This window comes from Erinaceus europaeus, chromosome X (genome assembly GCF_950295315.1).
Source record: "Erinaceus europaeus chromosome X, mEriEur2.1, whole genome shotgun sequence".
In the NCBI taxonomy this organism is placed as follows: domain Eukaryota; kingdom Metazoa; phylum Chordata; class Mammalia; order Eulipotyphla; family Erinaceidae; genus Erinaceus; species Erinaceus europaeus.
In genome coordinates this window covers 100739259-100762821 of record NC_080185.1, presented here as the reverse complement: position 1 = coordinate 100762821, position 23563 = coordinate 100739259, and the positions used below count along the sequence as shown (strand labels likewise).

The window sequence follows — 23563 nt, the reverse complement described above, 5'->3', positions numbered from 1 at the left end:
CCTTATTCAGCTTTTGCAGTCCTTGCTTTGCTAAAGTTAGCTTTGAAGTGAGTGAGAGAACTCTAACTGGTGGCCATTTTTCCCATTTTATTTGATAGGACAGACAGAAATTGAGAGAGGAGGGGGAGATAGAGAGAAAAGCAGACACCTGCAGACCTACTTTGCTGCTTGTGAAGCATCTCCCCTGCAGGTGGGGAGCTGGGGGCTGGAAACCAGATCCTTTCTCGGGTCTTTGCGCTTAGTACTATGTGTAGTTAACCGGGTGCACCCCTGAGGAAAATACATTTGTTATGTGGGTATGTTATCGTATCTATGTTGATAAGTTCTGAGGATGAAAATGTCTAAAGTATCATACAATGAATCAGAATGAGAGATGCTCAAAGGAACTCTTAGTTTAGCAAACCACTTTAATGAATCTGTTTTTAAATATTTATTTATTCATTTATTCCCTTTTGTTGCCCTTGGTTTTTTTTTTTTTTTACTGTTGTAGTTACTGTTGTTGTTATTGATATCGTCATTGTTGACTAGGACAGAGAGAAGTGGAGAGAGGAGGGGATGACAGAGAAAGACACCTGCAGACCTGCTTCACGCTTGTGAAGCGACTTCCCTGAAGGTGGGGAGCCAGGGGACTCGAACCAGAATCCTTAAGCTGGTCCTTGCACTTTGCACCACCTGCACTTAACCCGCTGTGCTACCGCCAGACACCCTAATGAATCTTTTTTATAAAGCAAAAATAGAACTTTCAAGGCTGTTCAATGAAGACAGAAAACACCCAAATTGCTCCGAGTAATAGTAAATTAGTATGAGTTGTGGGTTCCAATGTAAAGTGAGGGGACCAGGTAGCGGCCCACCTGGTTTAAGTGCTTATATTACCATGCACAAGGACCCAGGTTCAAGCACATAAACGGTGAAGTAGTACTGTAATTGTTGATCTGTCTCCGTCTCGACCTTCCCCTACTTCTCAATTTTTCTCTGTCCTATTAAAATAAATAAAATTAAAAAATATGTCTTTAAATTTTTTTAAATGGAAAGTGCTAAGAATTTCAAGAGATTAGTGCTTTAAACAGCATAGGGCCTCAAAGTATGGGATTCTTGTGTTCTTCCATTGGTCACAAATCCATGAAGCATGTTCTGCCTGCTGTATGGTCTGATGTTTTATTTGGAATTCTAAAATAAATGTTTTATTCATTTGCTTATTTATTTATTTGATTGAGACAGAAAAACTGAGAGGGCAGAGGGAGATAGAGAGAATGAGAGACATCTGCAGCACTGCTTCACCACTCCTGAAGTTTTCCCTCTGAAGGTGGGGACCAGGGGCTTACACCCTGATCTTTGCACATGGTGCCACATACACTGTACTGGGTTTGCCATTGCTAAGCCACTTATAATAATCAGAACCATATTTCCTATATCGCTGTCTTCCTTTTAGTATATAATAGATTTCTGACAAAAGCCCTCTTTCCTTTAACAGGTATCCCTCCAAAAGTAAATCCCTTAACACTTTCTGAAGTCCCATGCTGACATTTTTTGATTCTTTGGTTTTGACTATTCAGTTTAGAGCATGACTCATTGATGAATTACAGTTTGTTACATCAGTAAATGCCAATGCCAACCTTTAGAAATAGGGAGGAATTTTCTTTAGCTTTATCTTGTATCTTATGATACAAGATACAAGGGTTCTTATATCTTATGATACAAGGGTTCTTTTGTAAAGTTTAGAAAATTAGCATTTGCAGAAAGTGTTTTGTATATAATGCTATTTTTCTCTCTTTCATAGTTTAAATTCATAAGTTTTTTTTTAAAAAAAAACCATTAGGTTAGTAAAGAATATGCACTTTTATTTAAAGTTTTGTTCACTCTTTATAATTTATTTTGTAACTAGGATGATAGGTGTAAACACCGGAGAAATCCAATCAATATACTGGCTGTACCCCATTCTAGGACTGCCACAGGCAATACAGCATAAAACTCCCCAAGGTAGGTACATTTTAGAGACAGAGAACACCAGGGTTCTAAGAAAACTTATGAGTCCATCTCCATCTATCTCTATCTTTCTTTTTCTTTTTTTTCAGTTTTTTTGTTACAAAAAAGCTGAGGTCTAGAGAAAGTAGGTTGTGAAAAGGTCAACCCTATTGATAGGATTTCTAGGACTAAATCTGGTCTCCTTCCAATGAATTCCAGTATTCTGGCCACAAAAGCACACCATTTTGTATTGTTCTTCCCACTGGTGAAATCTAGACATCAGCTAAGACTGAAATAACACGAACTTTACATTCCTCTATCCCACAATCTCTAAGGTTCTGGGAGTCTTGCTCTAGACCTCTTAAGTACCCAAGTACAGGCTGGTGAAATAGCTCACTTGCATAGTTTTCTGCTTCCCCGTGGGAGTGATCCAGATTTGAGCCCAGCCCCCACTGCATTGAAGGAACAGAACTTTAGTGCTGTGCTCCATTTTTCTTCTTCCTCTCCTCCTCCTTCCCCCTCCCTCTCCCCCTCCTGCTCCTTCTCCTCCCTCCCCCACATTCTCCCTCCTGCTCCTTCTCCCCTCCCCCACCTTCCCCCTCCTACTCCTCCCTCTCTTTTATCTTCCTCCTTCTCCACCTTCTCTCTCTCTCTCTCTCTCTCTCTCTCTCTCTCTCTCCCTCTCCCCGTTTCTGCTTCCCTGATATACCTTTAAAAAATAAATAAGCAACAACTAGGGCAACAAAAAGGGGGAAAAATGGCCTCCAGGAGCAGTGGATTCATGGTGCAGGCACTGAGCCCAGCAATAACCCTGGAGGGAAAAAATAAATAAATAAAATAAATAAATAAATAAATTCCCAGGTACTTTTATTATAAGTCCTCATATTCAAACTTCTTGGTCTCATCTGTGTCTCATTCAAGAACTCACCTGTGGAGATGCTGATCCCTCTAATCTTAATTGTGCCAAATCCAAAAATTTAAGATCTTTTCTAAAAACCGACGAGAATGAACTCAAATTTTCAAGGATGTTCATTTTGCCACCATATATACAACATGGCAACCTTAACCTTATGCTGTCTGGTTTTCTTGGTTACCCTCGCCTCCTTTTTTTCTGCTGCTCCAAGCTATTCGCAGGTTCCCCTCTCCTTTTACCCTGTACCCTTCCCAAGTCTCTGCATTCCTTGACTTTTCCCATTTTCTCCCCTGGATCACCCCCAAAATGCAATTATTTTTTGAAAACCATACAACAGTATTTGGTGTCCCAACCCCTTAATGGGCTCTAGCCATAATTCTTTACAACTAAGACACACTGGTTTGCTTTGTAAAGCAAAGGAAAGTTTTATTTTGATTTTCCCTCTTGAGAAACACAGATTAATTTTAAAAAAGAAAGAAAACAGTCTTGAAATTTTGAATTTCTCTTCTTGTAGTCTTATAACATAAATTATTTAACCACACATAGGAAGAAGAGAAAATAGCAAATTTTGCTTGTGAATAACAGCATTACCCCCCGAATACTCTAACTAAAATGTCATTATAATACATTTCCTTGTTTAGTTTCATTTTAACTGAAGTAAATATTGAGAAACCTTTGGCAATAAATGTTGTTTTGTTTTTTAATTATTTTTATTTTAAAAAGGAGACATTAACAAAACAGTAGGATAAGAAGGGTACAACTTAACTGAAGTGTATTTGTGGGCTGAGGAGATAGTTCAATATATTAGAACACAGGATTTGCATGGCTAAGGCCCCAGAGTTTCCAGGCTCAATTCCTGGCACCATCATAAACCAGAAACGAGTAATGCTCTGGGCTGCGCCTCTATCTTTCTCATAAAAAAATCTTGGAAATGTTTTTACTCTTGAGTTAAAAAAATCATCAACATGTATAATATTTCAAACACACTGAATTACCTTCAGAGTGCTTTATGAGCATGTCAAAATGTTTCTTTTATGTTCTTCTAGAATGTAATAGTTTATATACTTTCTATAATTTATGAAACAGTCATCTGATCACAGAGATGTTTTTAACTATATAATATCATCATCAGCATTTATTTATTTTATTCTTTTAACTGATCTGTCACCCAGATTATGCTCAAACCCAAGGTATTTTTCTTGTTTTTGTGAGCCACCTTTTCTATTTGTGCATTCTTATATGTTCTTCTCCACTGGGGCAGATAATTGGAAAATGACTCCACTACCTGCCACAGTGTGAGAACAATGGAATATGAATTCATTGTGATTTAGTGATCATTGCATTGCCAGGGCATTAATTTCCTAAGGAAATACAGGACAAGGCCAGTGACATGATACTAATTGTAACTTTGATCACACTAATTTCCAATTTAATGCTTTAAGACTGAAACTAATTATAACCAGAATAGCTTGCATATTTTCCTTAGGTATTCCCATTTTCTTAATTTAAGAATTTTTCACCCTTATTATACATTCCATATAGTTATGCAAAGTTCAAAATCTTTCATACCAACCTATAATTTCAAAATTACAAGTAAATACATTTCAAATATTTATATTATGGATGTGGTATGAAAATACATAAGACAGGACATCTAGTTTTGTCATTTAGATGAACTGTTATTGGTGGCACAAAAATGTAACATAATACATTTTAAAGACTTTTAGATATTAAGATTCCATTTTTCCCTTCAATTTATATTCTGTGTGCATATGAACTGATAAAAATATAAATTTTAATATATTTGAGATTTAATATTCTTATTAATGTGTGGACTTTGTATGTCCTCACAACATTATAGATCAAATACCAAAGGAATATATTAGTACTCTTTTGTATAGCTGATAATTACATATGTAAAAACAATATTTTATTTCATACACTATCACTGATTTTTTTTGCACTTAAAATGAAAAAATAATGGAATTTAATATGTAAAATGCATACATATATGTATGAACATACAAAATATATGCACAGAGTTGAAAAATGTGTGTTCATAACTACCAGTTAATTATTGATACAAGTAGGTCAATTCTTGTATAAAAGTTTACATACTAATGTGATATTCCATAATCTAGTAAATATTTTCCATTGCATATCTTTAGCATTGTGCTTTTTGCATATTTTATAATATCAACCTTTATTTCCAAAATGTCAGTGTTTGTACATATTGTATGAGTATCTTTCTGTGTGTATTAATGTAATAACAAGTGAAAATATGCCAAAAGAACTTTATTTTATATGACATAGTTAATTTTCTTATAATTAAAGAAGGATCATATAGCCTTATGGTCAAATTAACTACAAATACTTCTTTCCTACAGTGGTGATATCATGCCAGGCCAGAAAACGGGTAGAAGAGGAGGTAGAAGTTGCCCTAGGTGGTGAATTTAGGGGACAAAATCCGATCTTTGAATCGAAAGATTTTACAGTAAACCCAAGAAAGAATTCAGAAAATGTTTATGAAGATATCATTGGTAAGAATACTATAATCATGAATATAAAAATTGCAGTAGAAATTCAGTTTTCTTAAAATGCAGGTTACCGGGCCCAGGTAGGGGTGCACCCGGTAGAGTTTACACACACATTACCTTAAGAGAAGACCCAGATTCAATCTGCATTAGGGAATCTGCATGAACTGTGGATCTGTGTTACAGGTATCTCTTTCTCTATGTATTTTTATCTTTCTCTCTCTCTCACTCTTTTTTTAAAATTTTTTAATATTTATTTTATTTATTTATTCCCTTTTGTTGCCCTTGTTGTTTTATTGTTGTAGTTATTATTGTTGTTGTTGTTGTTGGATAGGACAGAGAGAAATGGAGAGAGGAGGGGAAAACAGAGAGCAGGAGAGAAAGATAGACACCTGCAGACCTGCTTCACCGCCTGTGAAGCGACTCCCCTGCAGGTGGGGAGCCGGGGTTCGAACCCGGATCCTTATGCTGGTCCTTGTGCTTTGCGCCACCTGCGCTTAACCCACTGCTACAGCCCGACTCCCTCTCTCTCACTCTTAATAAAAAAATGGCCACTGGGAGTGGTGAAGCTATTGTGTGGGCACTGAACCCCAGTTATTAACCTATAATATTTCAGGTAGCAGGTTGCTCAGTGACATGAAAAGTTCTGACAGGGTAATTGAAGGTAAAGAAATACTGTATATCTGAACCATTTTAGTGTGTTAAAATCACTGCATTGTATTCTTGTCCGCTGGTAAGTTAAATAAGTTACAATTCTAAGATTAGGGAGATGACTCAGAGTGCAGGGTTTGCATGTGTGAGGCCCTTTGTTCAATCCCCAGCACCATATATTTCAAAGATGCTCTGGACATTCTCTTCCCCCACACCCCATCATCCTTATATCAAATGAATTAATATGAAAACACAAATTATAACTCTGAAAATAAAAATTGATTAAATCTTACTTCTTTAAAAATATCAACTTCCTTCTAGATAAGCAGGGTTTATATAAAGAAGCTGTCAACTTCATTTTGGGAAGTCTGAAAGGCCTATTAGGAAAACAATTTCTCTCAAATAGCTTTTGAAAAGACACCTTTGGATGTGGCTCATATTTCACTGCTTCATTACTTTTCATGATGAAAAATCATACTTACTATTGAAAATAACTCTTTGAATGGTTTTCAGGCTTGTCTCTACCCCCCTCATTTCCTCTAAAATAGCTTTTTCCCTCTGTTCAGTACCACAGAACTCAACAAACTCATCTATTTTTTTTTCTATGAAGACACTTTAATTTGTGAGTTTCTCCTGAAGAATGCTATGCTGTCCAGAGGTAGATTTGCTCAATCCCCTTTCAACCTTAATGTTTTCCTTGTCTTTATAGTATCTGAATATTTGATCCATCAGTTGACCTCTCCCTTGTCTGGGTTTCTTAAAGGCATCAGACAAATAGCTTGATTCCTCTCCCTGCCCTTATTCTAAGAATGTAACTCTATACTCTCTGTGACTCTTTCTGTTTGCCCTTTCCTTCTCACCAATCTCTTCATGAAGGGACAGCCTAACTCTAGTATGAATGCTATTTGAGTCTTTATGATATGCAAAAGCAAACCAGCTGCTTTCTCACATTTAAACTGTACTTTATAGTTTAATGAATATATTAAGTAGTGTTAAAGAGGCATATTTTTTGACAGTCTACAATTCCTCATTTTTTGCTTTTTTCAAAATCTGATAGAAATTAAAGTACTCTGTGATTGCGATGGAATTTTAGGCATGCTCATTAATTAAAACCTATATTCCTGCATCCAGATTAGTTGTCAGCTGAAAAGTAGACACAATCAGATTGGAATCCTAAGTTTAGCTTTACTTTTTTTTCTTTTTTCTTTTTTTCTTTCTTTCTTTCTTTCTTTTTTTTTTTTTTTTTTTGCCTCCAGGGTTATTGCTGGGGCTTGGTGCCTGCACTATGAATCCACTGCTCCTGGAAGCCATTTTCCCCATTTTGTTGCCCTTGTTGTTGCCCTTGTTGTTGTTATTGTTGCCATTGTTGTCACTGTTATTGGACAGGGCAGAGAGAAACCGAGACAGGAGGGGAAGACAGAGAGGGGGAGAGAAAGATAGACACCTGCAGACCTGCTCCACTGACGATGAAGCAACCCCCCTGCAGTTAGGAAGCCAGGGGCTCAAACCGGGATCCCTACACCGGTCCTTGCGCTTCGTGCCTTGTGTGCCTAACCCACTGCTCTACCGCCTGGCCCCCAGATTTATTACTTTTAAAGGTGAGCTGAAAAGTGGCTTGGTACTTCAAGCTTATCAGTATCTTCTACCTAAAATGAGAGTGAGTGCATTCACCTTTAACTAGCCAGTTGTAGAATCCCTGCAGAAAGGAAAAACCTACAAGAGAAAGAGAAAGTAGGCATCCTGGATTAAGATAATGACAAATAGAAGGCTTTTCTCATCTTTTCATTTTCTATTTCTTCACCCATATTCACTGGTTATGTTGCTTTTCCTCTCACAGCAGTTCATTATGGAGAAGGTAGATTGATATCAAGATTTGTTTCCTCTTAATAGTTTTTCCCTTCTTGTGATTGAATAGGCCCCTCTATATTAAACATAAGTAGAAGAATCTACACCACTCCCTTTCCAACAGCCTACCTTTATTTTATCATCTTTTTTACCCAAGAGCCCAATAAAACTATCAACTTATATTGAATTAAATGCTAGGACCATTCAGTTCTTTTTCTACCCAGACTTTTCATATACACTATTCAGTTAACCAAGATTGATCACTTTCATTATCTTTTCAGTCACCAACTATCTAGTAAGCATATTTTCTGAATTTCAGATATTGTGCTAAACCCTAAAGATGCCAAAATTAACAAGACAGAGACTGGAATTTAGAAAACATCTATTCAGCATGTTAGATTTATGTATCTATTTAAATCAATTGATATTGCTCTACTGGGATATTATTATACTTGGATTTTTATACTGTCTTTTGCAATGTCACTTCTATAAGATTATAGATTCTTCTCTGTGGGGAGAATTTCATCTATAATTATATTTATTTTTCCTAAGTAACTTATTCATGCATTGCATTTTTAGTGCTTCTCTGGGGATTAGTTTAGCACCATTGTAGGACTTTTTCTGTGAGTTTAGTTTTACCATTTTAACTGCATATTACAAGCAGGGCTCTTGCTTTTTATTTCCAGATGTTCTATAGCTTGAGGCCATTAATTAATGTGTGGTCCATTTTGTGTCTGATTTACTGATTTATGTGTCACCCTGGTCCGATTGTATCTAGACTATTCATCTTGCTCTTGTTGTCTGCATGTTGTACATCAACCCCCTTGTCATATTCAGTTTGAAATTACAAATAGCTCCTGATAAACCTGTTCTTGATACTCGCATGACCCCATATTATCCTCCAGACTTGAATGTTTCCTCTGCTCCTCTTTATTTTACTGTCTCTGTTCCACTCACTTCACCAAGGAATCTGCCCTCCCTACTCATAGAGTGTTCCCTTGACAAGGTTGTGTTCCGAGTTTACTGAAACTGAATTTACCATTTGACCTAGTTAATGTACATTCTGTTCTTGAATTTTGTGATGAGCCTTATTAATTTGTTTTCTCATTCACTATCCCTTATCCATCTCTATTAGTTCCTCTTCCTCTGAACAGGCTTGAGTTACTTTAAGCACTGCACAGGCTATAGGTTATGTCCTGCAAACAGGTGCTGATAGTACATTCTCAGTAACTGTGCCATATAGCAGTCTTAATATTTTAGACTGTGAAGTTTGAAATAAGACAACTTGAGTTCTTCCATTTAGATTCTGTAAGGTCACAAGGTAATTGTTTATCTCTCTATTTATACTCAGTCTCTTCAATTGCAATATAGAAATGAGAGTTTCTATTTCATGAGATATGTTTGAGGATTGAATGTATAAAAGGAATCCTTAGAAAGTGACTGGAGGAAGTAGATTAATATTGAGATTTGTTTCCTCTTAATAGTTTTCTCCTCTCTTTCTTTAAAAAGTTTGTATCTATATTTATTGGATAGAGTCAGTCAGGAATCGAGAGGGAAGGGGGTGAGGGGAAGAGAGACAGAGAAACACCTGCAACACTGCTTCACCACTCAAAAAGCTTTCCCCTCTGCAGGTGAAGACTGGGGGCTTGAACCCCAGTCCTTGTACATTATAACTAACGTGTGTGCTTAACCAGGTGCACCACCGTCCGGACTCCCTCTCCCTCTTGTTTTCTGTCTATCTCTATCCAATAAATAATAAATAAAATTAATTTAAAATATTTTAAAAGATTAAAATATATATGGTATAATAGTACATTACTTTAAAGTATACTTTTAAAATATTTTATAATACAGTACTTTTGATTATCATATCTAGTCAAATGTTCTATTTAAAAAAAATTAAAGATATCTTCCACACTGATTGAAATTCTTTGTCCTAAGAAATCACCCAAGTAACCAGAATCCTTTGAATGACAAAGTTCATTCTATAGTACTTGTTGGCAATATCATAGAGTCATTTGATTGAATGATAGTTATACATGGGGAATGATGTATATGGATGATGATATGTCCCTTTTGTTCAACACAATGCTTTTTGCTGCCATATACAAATAATCACCACCATTCCTATTTTCTGAAAAAAATTTTGACATAAAGTGAGTCCTTAGTGCTATTGGTAGATTCTAGAAAACTGCATCTTTAAGCAAAACAACATATAGCAAAACTAGCTGTGTGTTTTTGTGTGTGCAGACCATTGTCATATACCCACTAATTATGAAGAGCACATCACATTAGTTATGTTTTATAGTAAATAATAACTACTAATTTTTATGTGGATATCACTAGTAAATTTGAAATTTAAAGATTTAAGAATGGTAGTCATTGTCTTCTAATTTTTTATATTCATACACTAATTTACCTTTTAACAAAAAATACTTAATATAATTATATACTTGACACAGAGATAAATAGCATATTATTCACTCTTGCTCTAAGCACTTATATATGAATATTGTTGTCATATAAATGATGTTCATTGTATATATCTAATTGAAATTCATTTTATTTTCAACGTTTCCTAGAAAGCCAAATAAAACGTGACTTTGAATATGAATTTTTGTTTGAATCTGATATTATGAAGTCTAATTTGGAGTCCTGTTTGTCTGCATACTTAATAAGAAAATATTATGACTCCAAAACTGAAAAGATATTTCTGACTTTCAATGTGGTGTTTGCACCAAAGAAGCCATTAAGGTAAACCTGTTTTTATAAATCCTTTTATTTAAACAACATTACAGTTCTTTTAAACTAAATATCATTATTCTTTTAAACTAAATAATATTGCTTTTTCTCTTCACCTTTCTACTTTTGAATTACATTAGTATTTTGATCCTGGTGAGGTAAATATTTTGTACTAGATTATTTCTAGTAGTCAAACTTTGCCAGATTTTCTAATAAGAAAGATAGTTCAAATGATTACAAATCTAAGATATTCTTCACAAATTATGTCTGTGTTAGGTCATTAAAGTATTATATTAACCAAAAGGAATATATGGACTTTGTTGTTTTTTTTTTTTTTTTAAAGAAACAAATTACTATGTGCTGTACCTTAGCAGCATGCTTTTTTGATACTATTTCTCAAAACTAGTTTATATGAAAGGGACTAGACTATGTTCTATTTTGCAATTAGTGTATTATCCTTTAAGAGATCCAAATCATAATATTTGCACATTATTTTTGTAATATTTAAGGGGAGCATATTGGAATCTGTGGGTTACTGATCTGTGACTACTGATCTGTGATTCTCTGAGGAACCTCATCCAGTGTCTTCTCGGGCAACTGATACTTAGCACCCATAAATATTGTATAAGTCACATCTGAAACAGGGCTTATTTGTGGTGGGCTGATAGCCTTGTAGAAACAGGGCTTATTTATATCCTAATGCAGAAATACTGATCAGAGCCATTATATATTAAAAGAAATACATCCTAGCAATGAAAAAAAACCCTGAAAGTATTACTAGCACTTCTCATCATTGCTGACTGTATTTGAAGCAGCTTTGAATATTTAATTCAGTAGCTGAAAGATGCCAGGGTCATCTTTAGGAAACAGTTATAACATCAAATTACAGAAAAAGTCCATGATTCAGGCTGGCATCGCCCTCTTTTATCTTGCATTTTCATCACTTTTATGTTTATCTGTTGTTATATTTTCACATTTCTCTCTGTGTCACATAAGTATGGCAATATAAAAATCACCAACCACTTGAACTCTTGAGGTTTATCTGTGGGGAGAGATTTCAAATAGTGAGATTACTGGTTTGATGTATGCAGCTTTCAAATTTGGAAAGATATTTTCCAGTTGTTCCCTAAATGTTGGAATAGATTCACAGTCCTATTTAAAGAAAGTAGGAGTTCTCAGAGCTCTTCTCCCCTGTAGTTGTAGGTAAGGAGATTATATATATATATTTCCAGTTCATGTGCACCACTCCGCACCATGGTTGAATCATTTCATTTTTTTTAAGATTTGTATTTATTAATGAGAAAGATAAAAGGAATGAGAGAATGAACCGTATATCACTCTGACGTATGTGCTGCTGGGCATTGAACTTGGGACCACGTGTTTGAGAGTCCAGTGCTTTATCCACTGTCTCATCTTCCTGACCACAGCTGAATCATTTCCAACCTATGCAAACAAGCAAATTTTCCTCATCTCCAGCTGATGCTATTTTTCTACTCTTTAAAAACATTTTTTAAACAAAATTATTCTTTATTGGGTAGATACTGAAAGAAATAGAGAGGGAAAGAGATAAACACCTTCAGCTCTATTTCACAGCTAATGAAGCTTTCTCCCAGCAAATAAGGAACAAGGGCTTGAACCCAGGTCCTTGTGCACTGTAGTGTGTGATTAACCAGGTGCATCACCACCTGACTCCTTTAAAAAAATGATGTGTGTGTGTGTGTGTGTGTGTGTGTGTGAGAGAGAGAGAGAGAGAGAGAGAGAGAGAGAGAAGAAGAAGAAGAAGAGGAGGAGGAGGAGGAGGAGGAGGAGGAAGAGGAGAAGTAGAGAAGAAGAAGAAGGAGAAAAAAGAAAGAGAAAGAAAGAGAGAGAGAGAGAGAAAGAAAGAAAAAGAAAGGAAGGAAGGAAGAAAGGAAGAAAGAAGGAGGAAAGAGATTTGGGGGGTACGTCAGTGAACTGCTAAACTCTGGCTTCTGGTGGTGCTGAGGATTGAGGACTTCACAGCCGCAGGCATGAAAGTAGTTTGCATAGCCATTATGCTATCTTTCCAGCCCGAGTCCAATGTTTTTATCCATAGTGCTACTTCTTATTCATAACCGAGAGGCTAATTTCATCCTCTTCATTAATTCAGCTGCCATTTAATTGCATGTTTATGTAAAGTGCTTGCAGTCTTTATCAATACAATTCAATTTAAAACAATCTTTCAGTCTTAAAGGACTTTAAAAGTGGTCACAGAAGATAGAAGTTTCCTATGTAAAACAATAGTTGAGGTCAGGGTAGATGGCATAATGGTTATACAAAGAAGCTCACAGTCCCAGGTTCTGTCCCATGCACCACCATAAGCCAGAGTTTAGTAGTGCTCTGGCAAAAAAAAAAAATTGAGAACACTTTTTCATAGTATTTCATTTTAAACAGAAAATGCCTATATAGATTCTTTATTAGACTTAACACTTGGGTTTGTTTGCCAAGCTCTCTTTAGAAATTTATGTATGATATTCTATTCTAGTTACAGAAAATCTACAATCAATTCTGCATACAATATATGTTCTTAGTTAAACTAGAGAGTAGATAAGACCTCACAAAGTCTTAGAAACATGGTGTTCAGCTATTCTTTTTTAAATTTTTTGCAACTTCATGCTTTTAAATTATCATATTGCCATGGACCTGAGTAAAACCACCTACTGTTCAACTTCGGCTTATATTGGTTCTGGGAATTGAATCTGGGACTGCTGGTGCTTCAGGAATGAGAATCTATTGTGCTAAAGATGATGCTTTCTTCCAGCCCCTGTTTTGCTTATTTTAAGTAGTATCCTTTATAACTGGATTTTTTTCTGTTCAAGGACTGAAGTGATACTGAATATCGAGTGCATAACAGATGGAATTTGGAAATATCCCATAACATTAATTGCAGATGAGCCTGAAGTGGATTATATCATTGATATTGAAAGCGTTGGATTATTTAAGGAATCCTTTATTGACTTCAAGTTGACAAGTCAGACAAGGTAATCTATCTTGCGAATGTATGTAACTGAATGTATGTCATCTTTCTCTTATTAAGTTAGAGCAATATAGCTTCTCTGAATCAAACTTTATGTATCTCATAATCTTTTAAATTGGTAATAGAATCTGTAAAGACCAAAAAACAAGGAGCAAAAGTAAGTAGATAATTGAAATTTAGGATATATTTGTTTAATTTATTTTTTGCCACCAGGGTTATCATTGGGGCTTAGTGCCTGTACTGTGAATCCACGGCACCTTCCATTTTTTCCATTTTCTTTCCTTTCTATTTTCATTTGACAGGACAGCGAGAAATTGAGAGGGGAGGTGAGATAGAGAGGGAGAGAGAGGGGCTAGGTGATGGCACATATGGTTGAGAGCACATGTTACAATGTGCAAGGACCCAGGTTCAACCCTCAGTCCCCATCGGCAGGAAGGAAGCTTCTTGAGTGGTTCTTCTAGCATTTGCCCTTAGTCCGTAGCCAGTCAACAGCGTCAGGTTGAAAGCTGTCAGGAGCTGATTGTTGCTGGCTTTGAAAGTGACTGGGATCCATGTGGATTCAGTCGGCTAGGAAGGATCGTCAGTTTCCCCAATGAATGGGTACTCACGGGATGCACCACGAGAAGGTTGATCCAATGCATCCCATCTTGAGTGGTGAAGCAGTCCTGCAGGTCCCTTTCTCCCTCTCTCTCTCTCTCTCTCTCTCTCTCTCTCTCTCTCTCCCTCTCTCTCTCCCCTCCCCTCTCAACTTCTCTCTGTCTCTATAGAATAATGAATAAAATAAAAGCAAATTTTCAAAAAAAGTTAAAAATAAAAAAGAGTGAGAGAAAGAGATACACCTGCACACCTACTTCATCACTTATGAAGCGTTTGCCCTGTAGTTGAGAAATGAAGGCTTGAACCTGGGTCCTTGCTCATGGGTGTGCACCACCACCCAGCCCCCATTTCTATTTGTTTTACAGAAGCTTATCCATTTCATTGATCTTTAAGAACCACCTTTTTGTTTTCTTGGTTTTCTGTTAATTTCCTGTTTTCAGGTCAGTTAACTTCTACTCTAATTTGTTTTTAAAGGATGTTTTAAAGATTGAATTCTTATATTAGTGTTTATGTAATTATATACATATATATTCATACTCATGTATGTATATATGCATACACACATATATAAATTTCTTAACTGAAAAATTTAAATGACCATTTAAAACATTAAGAAGATTGTCAGTGAATATGACGTCTCTGGACATTGCATAGCTTAATAGCAAAATGTATGGGTGATCAACTTTCAAAATGTTTGCTTTGGGGGAGTAAAACTAAAAATAAATGAAGCAATTTATCTGGCAGGAATGTAATTTGCTCATGAGAGTTTGATAGGCATGCAGAGCCCTAACATGTCCTCTTCAGTTATAATTGTTGGACTTAGGGAAAAAAAGGAGGTGGGAACCATGATAAGAAATTCTCAGCTCTTGTGTCACATATTATCCTTTATTTGCTTCATAAGCAATGCAAATGTATTGTTTCTTTTCATTAAAAGAGATAGTGTTTTACATTGAAGCAGCAGCTTAATTGTTTGCAAGTATTTTCAATAGGTATATGACATAAGTCACAAATAAGACCTTAGACTACCAGATTTTACTTTAAAATGATGGATAATATTTAGATAAAGTTTCTTATGTAATGATACTACTAATAAACTTTTGGTCTTAGTCACCAATATGCCATCTCCTTCCACTGCAACGGAATGGGCCCCTACCTCATTTATTACTTCTTCCACCCTCTCCCATAATTGACCTCAACTTGTTTTTTCATTTGCTTTGTTTCTTAAATCCTACATCTTTCTGTACTTGTCTTTCTCCCCACCTTTTTCACTTAGCATGGAATACTACTCAGATTTGATAAAAGATGAAATCTTGTTTTTTTCTTTTTTTATAATTTAAATAATATTTATTTATTCCCTTTTGTTGCCCTTGTTGTTTTATTGTTGTAGTTACTATTGTTGTCGTAGTTGGATAGGAAAGAGAGAAGTGGAGAGAGGAGGGGAAGACAGAGAGGGGGAGAGAAAGATAGACACCTGCAGACCTGCTTCACTGTTTGTGAAGCGACTCTCCTACAGGTGAGGAGCTGGGGACTCAAACCAGGAACCTTACAGTGGTCCTTGTGCCTTGTGCCACCTGCATTTAACCCACTGCACTACCATCCAGATTCCCTTGGTTTGTTTTTTTTTTTTTCCTAGAACAAAGACTGAAAGTTCCTAAGAACTTTTGTCTCCATGACAACTTATAACCGTAATTACTGAATATAAATTTGTCTTGAAGTGCACTTACGGATGATACATTTATGTATCATGTAAGATACATACATTATGTATCATGTAAGATTTATGTATTTAAAAAAATTTTTTTAAATAATTTATTTTCCCTTTTTGTTGGCCTTTTTTATTGTTGTTGTTGTTATTGATGTCCTTATTGTTAAATAGGACAGCGAGGAATGGAGAGAGGAGGGAAAGACAGAGAAGGGGAGAGAAAGATAGACACCTGCAGACCTGCTTCACCGCCTGTGAAGTGACTTCCCTGCAGGTGGGGAGCCCAGAGATTCTTAGGTCGGTCCTTGCGCTTCGCGCCACGTCGCCACGTGTGCTTAACCTGCTGTTTTACTGCCTGACTCCTGCTTTGTATACTTCTTAGGTTTCTTTTTTGTTTGTTTGTTTAATGTTTTATTTATTTATTATTGTATAGAGACAGGGAAAAATTGTATAGAGACGGAGAAATTGTTGTTTTATCATTGTTGTGGTTGTTATTGTTGTTATTGATATTGTTGTTGTTGGATAGGACAGAGAGAAATGGAGAGAAGAATGGAGACAGAAAGGGGGAGAGAAAGGTAGACACCTGCAGACCTGCTTCACTGCTTGTGAAGTGACCCCCTTGCAGTTGGGGAGCCGGTGGCTCTAACCGGGATCCTTCCGGTGGTCCTTGTGCCTTTTGCCAACTGTGCTTAACCCACTGCACTATCACCTGACCCCCTACAGGTATATATTAGATAATCTATGACACATTTCTCATATGTGTGTAAATTAACCAAATAGGTGCCAGTTAGGTGTGATCTAAAATATGAGAAAGTGAATCATTTTATAATTTTTATAGGCATCTAATGAGGTAAATTATTTTTATTCTTTCTTGATTGTAGAAAGATCCAGAGTTCAGAATATTTAAGCTATTATATTTGTCCTCATTAAATTATCACTCAGTAACATCATCTTGTACTTAATATAATGGAAACATAGGAACTAAATCATTTGAATTCAAAATAAGACAAATTTTATCTTTCATTATCTTACTTGTGACAGATAGCAATTATATAATTCAATAAATTGCAAAGAAATTACTATAAAAAAACTAAGAAAATGTTGGATGATACTCATGAAGGAAAACACTTAATAAAGATATGAAACGTATGAGTTTCCTGGAAGATTATCATCATGATTATTTTTCTCTAAATTGAAAAATAAATCATTTTTATTAGTCTGATTTTCTCCAGATCTAATTTGAAGCTGCATTATTTAATTGATGAGATAGACCAAGCCCATGTTTACTGTCAGAAAGAGGGAATAGGAGCATATTATATCCTACAAAATATCCACTTCAGTGAAGATACCATTATGATTAATTTTTCATATGCTTTGGATAATAATCAACCCAATTTGTAAAAACTCTGACCACAGTAATACTGATATGTGCTTTTGGTATCCACACACAAATGAGAAAAAAGCTGCCAACCTCAGTCTTTCTGGACTGGTTTCATGCAAGGAATGATCTTTATCCATTAGCCTAATTAGAAAATCTGCCAAATCTTTTCTCTGGATATCACCCTCTGAATTTTTGTATGTTAAGTTACTTATTAGAAGGATTTGTCATTTCCCCGTTTTTCAGTAGTCACCTCTCTCTCCTTCTGGTATCCATTTGTACTTAAGAAACTCTAAGACAGTGGGTACACTACCCACATGTTTTGATTTTCTTCAGAAATCTCCAGGCATTTAGAGTTTGCCTCATTCTATCATTTCCCTAAGACAGGCTAGTTAATAACCAGAATTTGAATAGCCCACTAAGAAGACAAAAAGTTGAACACATATTCCACTCTTATTTATCTGTATTTAAGAGAATATTCTGAACTGAATCAGTTTCTGTCTGCTCTACTATAAAACCTCCAGGAACACTGGTACCTTGCTCTGTTACACTTCATAATCACAGAAGCATCATTGAAGTGTGCCAGGTTCCATTGGTCCTTCAATATAGGCAAGAGTGAAAATAGTCCCTCAGACAGCTCGCCTATCATATGTATATGGTAAAAAAAAAAGTCACTCCCCCTCCCCAAATCAGATACTAAAACTAGAGACTGTGGTGAGAGTATGCCACATTTTTTTTCTTACTGATTTTGTGTTCACCTGATGAGCAAAAGCTTAACTGGTTTCTGAACTTCCCTCAGTGATAATTGCTCTGTATGATGTAGCTAAATCAATGTCTTCATTAGAGAAAAGAACGTCTAGGACTTCTGATTCTGCTGTCTTGTTTATATGTCTCCTTGGGTACTCTGTTTTATACAGCTCTCATTTATCATGTGGCACATCATTGCCCAGCACTGGTAATTAAATCTTTTAAAACAACAAAAATCACAGGGATGATTGCACTAATATTTTTAAATCATAGAGTACTTAGCACATGTCAGGCACTGATATAATGACTATAGAAATGTTTAACTTCATTTAACACATGTGAAATGAAGTTAAAAGTGAAAGAGGCAAATAAATTACTTGTAATCATGCACCTCAATAGTGTTGGGATTTCAACCAAAGCTATCAGTATCTATAGTCTACTTTCTTTTTTTTTTTTTATAGTCTACTTTCTCACACCCTCTACTGCAGTTCTTCAGATCATAGAAAGTCATCATCAAGTACAAGAATGATTACTAAACCTGTACCTCACTTTCATTCACTTAGCCAGTGAAAACTAGAAGAGAATGAGCAATTATCACACTGAAATAGTAGTATTCACTCACAGCTACATGCATATAGGTGTGGAACAATACTCCTAAAAGTTTATAATATTGCATACTAATATTAAATAAGTAAAAATCCAAACTGTTAATGTTGCTAGATAGATATGAGTTTGATACTTGTTATTTTATGGAATGACTACAGAATGATAGTAAGGAAACATTTTTTTTCTCTTTATAGATTGACAAAATAGAATCTTGTAACTTTTTATCAATCACATATTTATGAAATAAAAAGAATAAAATGCTGTTCCTATAAAAATTCCAGAGTTCTTGTGTTGTTGCCAGAGATAATTCCACCGAATTATCTCTCCTCGTTCCTTCCAATACCATTGTTTTCACAGAATCTGAGTTAGTTTTGGTATTGGTTATTTTGCAAGTTAATTTGTTTTAGTTATTTATACTGGCTATGGAAGAAGGGCAAACGCTAGAAGAAGTTATTTATATCTTAAATATGTGTGAAACTATCTTTCATCTCTTCACTTATTTCAGTTACTGCAGTCACTTTCAGCTCAGACAATTGTTTGTTTTTTTTTTTTCTCTCCCTCTCTGTCTCTCTGTTTCTTTTGCAGAGTAGTCTTCCACTAAATATATATATCCCATTTAGATGTCTTTTAGATGACATTTAGACGGCTTCTACATTTTGGCTATTATGAATAGTGCAGATAGGAACATAGGGTTCCCTGAGAATTACAGTTTTCATGACCTTTGGATATAAGCAGCATTAATGTTTAAATATATTTGGTTGTTGAAAAAGTCATGACTTTTTTCCCCTGTTTTTCCCTATGCAAAACTTTTCTGATAGTCCAGTAGTTCACCACAATAGTATACTAATGCTATCTATTAAGTTCTTACAAAGACAATGGCTAGTGATAAAATTTAAAGGCTACTATCTTTTTTGTTTCAGTAATCCTGAGCCATTCACTGCATACTTCCAACCTGGCAGTGACCCTGTGTTTTCTGTAAAACCTGCAAGTGGAATACTTCTTCCTTATAACACTGAAGGAACTCTCATTGTAGTGGGTTTTAAACCTCAGATGTACAGTAAAAGATACAAAGCATTACTGGTAATACAGGTGAGTTCTATAAAAGCAATGGTCAAAATTTGCTATCAATTAAAAGCATAAAATGAGCTAAGATTTAGAAGATTCAACCCAATGATCACAAATAAAGATTCACAACATTGTTTTGCAGAAGTCCACATATTTTAGCTGCTCTATATTGTTTGAATTTCTGTTTTGTTCAGTAAATAACTTTTAAATAGGGAATATAACAGACTGTTATCACTGATAGAAAATCAGAACTTATGTGGAAGAAACAAATAATGTCTGTAAAGTGATTTGTATACTTAGATTTGTATGTTATTTTTATAATAACCCTTTAGAATGGTCCAGGAAATAATTTCTCTTGCCTACACAAAGACTCAGGCTTAACCCCCAGTACTACATAGTAATGTGGTATCTATACCCCTTTCTTTCTCTCTCCTTCCTCCCTTCCTCCCTTCCTCCCTTCCTCCCTTCCTCCCTTCCTCCCTTCCTTCCTTCCTTCCTTCCTTCCTTCCTTCCTTCCTTCCTTCCTTCCTTCTGTCCTCCCTCCCTCCCCCTTGCTTCCTTCTATATAATAATGTTAGCCAAACTAGTGATCTTATGCCATTTTTCACATGCATTTGAATGTATGTTGAGAGGGGGTTCTAGGCAATTTCAGCCCATGTATACATGTGTAACTATACCCACGGATAAGATACAGAGCCCTTCCACTACCATAGAATTTGCACTATGTGCAATTTCTTTTTTTATTTTATTTAAAAATTTTATTATCTTTATTTATTGGATAGAGACAGCCAGAAATTGAGAGTAGGGGAGATAGAGAGAGAGACACCTGCAGCCCTTCTTCAACACTTGCAAAGCCTCCCCCCTGCAGGTGGGGACCGGGGGCTTAAACCCCATTCTTTGTGCACTCAACCGGGTGTGTCACGACCTGGCCCTAACTATGTGCAATTTCTATACTATCCTAAAAATAGAACCATATATGGATGCAATCTTTTGAGATTTATAAAACCAGCTTTCATTCTGTGTCTTTAATATTCACGGAAGTTATTGCCGATTTCTAACCAATGATATTATAATTATAGTTCAAGCACTATCTGACCCCCAAATCTTGTTGTTTTTTTTTTTGCCTCCAGGGTTATTGCTGGGGCTTGGTGCCTGTACCACGAATCCACCGCTCCTGGAGACTATTTTTTTCCCTTTTGTTCTCCCTGTTGTTTTATCGGTGTTGTGGTTGTTATTGGATAGGAGAGAGAGAGAGGAGGGGAAGACAGAGAGGGGGAGAGAAAGGCAGACACCTGCAGGCCTGCTTCACCACCTGTGAAGTGACCCCACTATAGGTAGGGAGCCAGGAGCTTGAACTGAGATCCTTAAGACGGTCCTTGCTCTTTCTGCCACATGTCCTTTAACCTGTTGTGCTACCACCCAACCCCCTAAAATCCTGCTCTTAATGACAACACTATGATGTCTTCCATGATACATGTGAAGATAATTTTGAAAGTTAATTCATTATCTAAATGAAAAGTATTTACAATGCCATCATATTTTTAAAATGTTTCTTTCATTAATTGGATTTTTAAGCATTAAGTCAATATTCGAAACACCTATGAAACATAATGTTTCTGATACTTTACATGTAAATAAAAATAAGAATTTATAACAACAGTATAATTAAATATGAGCCTTCAGGAAATTCAGTAGTCACACTAACAAGCTTAAGTTCTCTTTCAATTAAACCATACTTAGAATAATGAAAAACTGCCTTTTCCCTACTACCAAAGAAGTACTGAGTTTTGGAGACTTTAAAGAAAGTTAGGGGCTGGGAATATAGCTTTGCCTATGAGAGCATCAACTTACATATCTGAGGCCCCAGAGGCCATATGGTCAACCCATAGCAACAACATATACCAGAGGTGAGCAGTGCTGCCTATCTCTTTTTCTCTCTCATCTCCCACTCTCTTTCATAATTAAATAAATAAAACTTAGGGGGGGGAATGCATTGATGTTCAAAGAAAGTAAATTAACTAGCATCCAGGAAGGTCTCAGTGGATGACATGTAGAACTTTTATGTATGAGATCCAGTATTTGATCCCTGTCACTGCATATGACAGGGTGGAGCAGTGTTCTGTTGTCTCCTTCTCTCATAAAATAAAGGAACTTAAACTTAGTTATAGTTATAAGAACTATAGTATTTAATTCTTTTTAAAAAATAAGTGTATTCTTTTTACTGTATATCAGGACTGTAGAACATGAATAACTTCTAGTGATATATATTTGGACTGTATATAATTCATACACATGCTCAATATAACTTATTGCAAAAATAGTTGATAACGGTTTTGGATTTAGATTATGATTATCATTGATGAATTATGTCATACTCAATAATTTCAAATGATAATGTTATGCATTCTCATAATATAAAAACAAGTTGGGAATAGTTGGTGGCTCACCTGGTAGAATTCACACATTGCCATAAATTAGGATACAGGTTTAAGCCCCTGTTCCTATCTACAGGGGAGAAGCTCCATGAGCAGTCTAGCAGTGGTACAGGTGTCTCTTCTCTTTATTTCTATTTCTCTCACCACCCTATCTCTTATTCTCTCTCTCTCCCCTGTATCAAAAATGTAACAATTAGAAATTGGTGGAGTCATTATAGAAGTACCAGCTAAAACCCTGGCAGGAAAAAAAAAGGGTTGTTTGGGATGGCCTTGTGTCCATACTCCCAGAGGGTTAAAGAATAGGAAAGCTATCAGGGGGAGGGGATGGGATACAGAATTCTGGTGGTAAGAATTGTGTGAAGTTGTACCCCTCTTATCCTATAGTTTAATCAATGTTTCCTTTTTATAAATAATTTTTTTTTAAAAAAAAGGTTTTTAGTAGTCAGATCTGTGATCACATTTCTATTCTGTCTTGCAAGTTGTTGTTTTCATTAATTATAGTTCATGCTGAGCAACAAATTCATGCAAACCAAATAGACTATTTCCTTTACATTAGACGGACGCATAATTCACTCATAGGATAGACTTCTGTGAGAGACTGTCTAGTGGATGTTTCTTTATTCATTAAAACTAATGTTTTCTTGAATTAATTTTTCCATGGTAATTATTTGTTTTATTAATTCATTTAAATTTTATATATTTCCAATATCCTTTATGGAGAAGAGAGGAAGTATTAACTTAGCAAACTTTTCCTCTATTTTTCTCAGTTTTGGGATATTTCATATAAAATCTCTCCCTCTTTTTGTCTCTAGACAGCGGATATATACTTGTTATACGAGGTCAACGGACTACCTCCTATTACCACACCACCAATACATGTAAAACCCAAAGTTGATTCTACTAACAGGCTGTATTATAGCAGGCCTGTTCAACAGCGTAATTTTCTTCGGGAAAATACTCGTGTCGTAAGAACAGGGGTATCCTCTACCATTAAGGGTATGCCTTTGATGTTGAAAAAGAAATAAAAAAATCCATTTCCACCAAACTACTTTATGATCTTAGAGTTGATCTTTATTTCATCTTTTGTAATATTTCTAAGGAATAATGCTTAAAATATAATATGCTTTCTAGTTTTAGTCTTCAGAATGCCACTGACTCTATTCCCTGAATATGTAATACTTGTTTTCTGAATTATGTGTCTGATTGCAGATATTGGAATTACTTCATTTAAAATATTTATTTATTGAGGTGTTTTAAATAGTGGCAGAAAGAAGTTGAGAGGGAATGAGGAGAAAGAGAGAGAGAGAGAGAGAGAGAGTTTCAGCACTGCTTCACCACTCTTTAATGTTCCCTCCTCCAGATGGGGACCAGGGGCTTGAACTTGGGTCCTT

The 23563-nt window shown here is 35.6% G+C and overlaps 1 protein-coding gene across 1 annotated transcript in view; it reads left to right on the top strand.

Annotated features, from left to right (window-relative positions):
- The window catches only part of CFAP47 (cilia and flagella associated protein 47), a 194664-nt gene extending 171459 nt beyond the window's left edge, over positions 1-23205 (top strand). The window contains exons 59-64 of the mRNA XM_060182678.1: positions 1883-1977; positions 5263-5415; positions 10488-10659; positions 13485-13646; positions 19593-19761; positions 22985-23205. Coding sequence (XP_060038661.1) covers positions 1883-1977; positions 5263-5415; positions 10488-10659; positions 13485-13646; positions 19593-19761; positions 22985-23197 — 964 coding nt within the window. The 3' untranslated portion in view covers positions 23198-23205. The remainder of the gene's footprint in view (positions 1-1882; positions 1978-5262; positions 5416-10487; positions 10660-13484; positions 13647-19592; positions 19762-22984) is intronic.
- Positions 23206-23563: the final 358 nt, after the last annotated feature.